The sequence below is a fragment of the Lithobates pipiens genome, unplaced genomic scaffold, assembly GCF_037356315.1.
Source record: "Lithobates pipiens isolate NorthernLeopardFrog02 unplaced genomic scaffold, aLitPip1_a1.2 Scaffold_18, whole genome shotgun sequence".
NCBI lineage: Eukaryota > Metazoa > Chordata > Amphibia > Anura > Ranidae > Lithobates > Lithobates pipiens.
The window spans coordinates 346,805,931-346,810,375 of NW_027507758.1; the positions used below are offsets into that span (position 1 = coordinate 346,805,931).

The window sequence follows — 4,445 nt, forward strand, 5'->3', positions numbered from 1 at the left end:
TGATACCCTGAAAATTCAGGATACAGCAGGATCCTCCGCTGAAGTAGCGGCCCCCTTTGGGTCCCATAAGCCAGCCCGTACACCTAAGGTGTTTCCATATCTAACTTATTTTGATAAGTTCATATACAAGAAATGGAGAAGCCCGCAATGGACCTTTTCGGTCCAAAAAGAATGACGGTGAGTTACCCCTTTGAGGAGAGCCTTCGTAAGAAATGGTCAGCTCCCCCGGTCGTGGACCTCCCCAGTATCCAGGTTAAATAAAGTAACCACGATCCTGGCAGAAGGGACTCTTGCATTTAACCACTTCAGCCCCGGACCAATAAACACCTTAAAGTGGGATTCCACTCTTTTTTTATTTTTTTCTTACCTGTCTCACTGGTGGGTGAGTGCTAGCTTCGATTGGCATCCACGTCCGGCGTTTATTTGACCCCCGGCGCGACGAATCTTTTCTTCAGGATGACTTATAAAAACCTACTCTGGCATTTTCCATTTTAACTGTGGGCGTCTGAAGCCCACAGGCATTTACTTCCTGGTATATGATGACGTCTGGCTCCCAGCATGCTCCGCTCCATCTTGCACATGCTCAGTGAGAGCAGTGACAAGGAAAGAAAAACTCCAGGAAGTTCCCGCCCCGTTGTCAAGGCAACGAAAACCACACAGCACAGAGAACAAAGAATGAATGAAAACGAACCACAGAAGCAATCACAATTCAAAATAGCAACGTCGACTCTTGAACTCGGAGGAAAATCTAACATCTGCTCAACCAATTTGATTTTCTATCTAAAAGGTATAGTGTCTTTACTTATTGATTTATATATATATATAGAGAGAGAGAGAGAGAGAGAGAGAGAGAGACAGAGATAGAGACAGAGAGCCATGTGTTTGTTTGTTTTTTTATCTTTCTCTTTCTCTCTCTCTCTCTTTATATATACATATATACATATATATATATATATATATATATATATATATATATATATATATATATATTTTAGATATAAAATTAAATATCATTATTATTTTTTTTATATATATTGTATAGCTAAGTAGTCTAATTAAATGTTATGCTCAATATATTTTAATATATCGTTCTATTCTTTACATTTTGTATGTAATTTTATTACTGCTTTCCTATTTTTTGTGTGTGTATATGTATATGTATAGTTAATTGTTCTATTTATTTCTATATGTAATCTTGCTGCACCTCAATATCTCATTATAATTGTGTGTGTGTATATAATATCTATATATATATATATATATATATATATAATGTGTGTATATATAAAATATCTATATATATGTGGGTGCGTGTGTATGTGTGTGTGTGTGTGTGTATATATATATATATATATATATATATATATCTGTGTGTAATGTGTATATATATATATATAGATATAGAGAGATAGAGAGAGAGAGAGAGAAAGAGATCTGTTTATTTTTTAATGTTTTTTTATAATCTATATATATATATATATATATATATATATATATATATATATATATATATATATATATATATACATATACTTAGATATTTATATATATATATATATCAATATCTATCAAATTAAATATATATATATATATATATATATAATGTGTTTGGAGATATAGGTATATGGCGTGATAGAAAATATATATATTTTCTTCATAATTTTCTATGGAACTGCTCAAGCTTATCGCTACGGCCTACATTCTATTTTAATTTGTATTGGTCTAAAAATTTTATATATCTATATATATATCTATATATATATTTCTAATAATACATTTTTTCTTGTTATTTCATTAAAAAAAAATTGACGTAAAGAACATCACCTTTCAAGTAGTGTGAAATGGTAAGTCCATTTCTATTTAGATTGTCATATATAATTATGTTATGGTGATATTTTTTGAAGTTGACTTGTATTATTTTTTTTTTAAGGAAAATACTGAAGTTCCATCAGGATCCAGAACAAGGAGTTATAGTTCTCTCACTCAAGAGGAAAGGGTAATTCAGATAGAATATTGTTTATATTATACTTTTATTTCAGTTGTATCTCTACACGTCTGGATGTGTATAATGATAGACCAAATTTTATACAATAATCACTTATTTCATATTTTTATTACCCATAAATATTAGCAATAAAATTAATAATTTTTCTATTTTGTTTAATTTTGTCTTTTATTGCTTTTGTATACACTCTTTGTTGTAATTTTTGTAATTTTTAAATGTTTATTTTAGAAAACTAAATAGTTCTTATTTTTCAAAATTGTATTTTTAATTTTTACGTATGCTTTTATATTATGCTAATGTGTTTATTTTTTTTATATTTTTTTAAGAGAAATATGATGATTGAACAACTGTTGGCAAGGTATCCCGACACAGAACACGATCCGGCCTTTCCCAATAATCCCCGGATAATAAGTACCCCTGACGATTCAAAAACAAGCCAAGCTGAAGATACCCCTGAAGACCGTATTGGCAACACTCACTGGTGTCATTGTGAGTGTTGCATACCAATGGCCACGCAAATAGAATCTGTGTGTTGCCGGGAAATACACCAGGTTGAGGGATGCATCCCTGAGTGCGGGAAATGTATCACCTGTGCGGATATGTTCATTTCCCAAATTGCGACGCAAGAACATGTTCAACTCACATCCCTGGCCATGCATCTTGATGAATTACCTGTCGTGGATGCCAACAACAATCGGTAATTATTTTCATTTGTAATCAATACATAACAAATACACTATGGTTTCTTTGGCCTTTTTTTAATTATAATTTTATTTTATTTTCAGGCGATTACGGAAGACAGCCTACCGACTATTCATGGCATGGATTTACGGATATTTAGGGAAGGGTAATCGGAGAGTAATTCCGTCCTGCGCTGTTAAAGTAGTTAGAGATGTTTTTCCAGATCCGAATGGTTCGTATGTGGGTTTTTTATATTCAGATGACTACGATGCCTCTGAGATGGCATTTCATTAAAGTTTTTTTTTTTTTTTTTGTTTATTGAATTATAATATATTTTTGGTTATTGTTTTTAATTGTATTATCTTTGTTTTAATAAATCATATTTCATTAAGATGATGGTTTTTGTATTTTTTTTCCACTGAATTGTATGTACACATTGCACAAACTGTGTATGTTTACTAATAATACACATGAAGCTGTAAGTAGAATTCAAAGCGTTTTATTAAATAAATAAAATAAAATAGAATATATATCTATATTAACAATATATTAAACATTATGTCCCTTACCAAACAAACAAAACTTTATTACTATTTACTTTTCAAAAAAGGAGCAAACTTATCACAACGACCGTTTCAATTATCAAAGTTGAGGAAAACGTGTCATATGCTCCCTTACTGCAGTACTGGTATCCGGCCTTTCTATCGGAGCTATATTTTTCGGCATATCTGGATTTTTGGGTTTCCACGAGGTGATTAGCGTCCCCTCAACAATGCTAATCATTTTAGAAAGCAGATGGAAGGCATGTTCATTCTCCATTTTTTTGAAGAGTTTACGGACAATCCATTTCTTTCTTCCTCGTGGAAACTCCAGACTTTTTCTTTCGACCGAAACAACTTCTCCTTTTTCATCTATTTTTTTTATCACAGCGGGGTTGCGTATCACATTATGATTATGGCATAATGCTGCCAATTTAGTTATAGCTTCCATGGAATCAAATTTATAATGAATTCGCTTGGGGCGATATTTTAAACATCATACTGTGATACGTTTCAATTACCCCGGTTTGACAAAAAAAAGTTAGATGTTTCATGTCCTTTTCCAATTGTGCATCTAGAACGATTGTGGACAATGCAACAAATGCAGGTGTATTTTTGATTAACCAGGGAACAGACGGAGATTCCTCGTTGATCTCATCATGTAAGCATTTGTGCCCGACGTTTCCAATTGTCCATACATGAACAATAACAACGTGGTGTAGTACAGATTGCCAACGTTCTTTTAAAAAGGTCTCGTTACCTTTACAATGTCTACTACACCAGTAGAAATGAGTCAGTATGGATGGCACCCACGGCAATAGTGCACGATGTATTTTTTTTTGGGAAATTTGAACCAATTTTCGTTTTAAATTTTTAACGTAATGCCAAATGTCGAATTGATGATTTAAATTTTTATATTTTTCGTTTGTTGACAGTAATTTTCGAATGCCAGTGTGTCGATCTGTTCCCACAAATTGAATATCCAAATTTTGGTCAATTATGCGATCTAAACATTTGGTAAATCCAAACTTCTCCATAGCAACGGATGAAGTTGTTTGTGACACCTGCACTAATTCAAAGTCCACAATTTTCTTGGAAAAGAGATCCATGAAAGTGTAAGTGGAGTATTTGGCAGAAAAACCAGGACTGTCACATTGACCGTCCCCAACAAGAAAAACTGGTTTTTCTGTCAAATCATTAATCACATTTGATCTATTCTC

General features: G+C 32.4%; 1 protein-coding gene across 1 annotated transcript; it reads left to right on the plus strand.

The window, feature by feature from the left end:
- The first annotated feature begins 376 nt into the window (after nt 1–376).
- On the plus strand, nt 377–3,077 carry LOC143988121 (P2X purinoceptor 7-like). Its single transcript, XM_077487419.1, has 5 exons — nt 377–787; nt 1,817–1,844; nt 1,931–1,996; nt 2,332–2,702; nt 2,791–3,077. Exons 2-5 carry the CDS (start codon nt 1,842–1,844, stop codon nt 2,978–2,980), a joined length of 630 nt encoding a protein of 209 aa, XP_077343545.1. The 5' UTR covers nt 377–787; nt 1,817–1,841; the 3' UTR covers nt 2,981–3,077.
- The last annotated feature ends 1,368 nt before the right edge of the window (nt 3,078–4,445 follow it).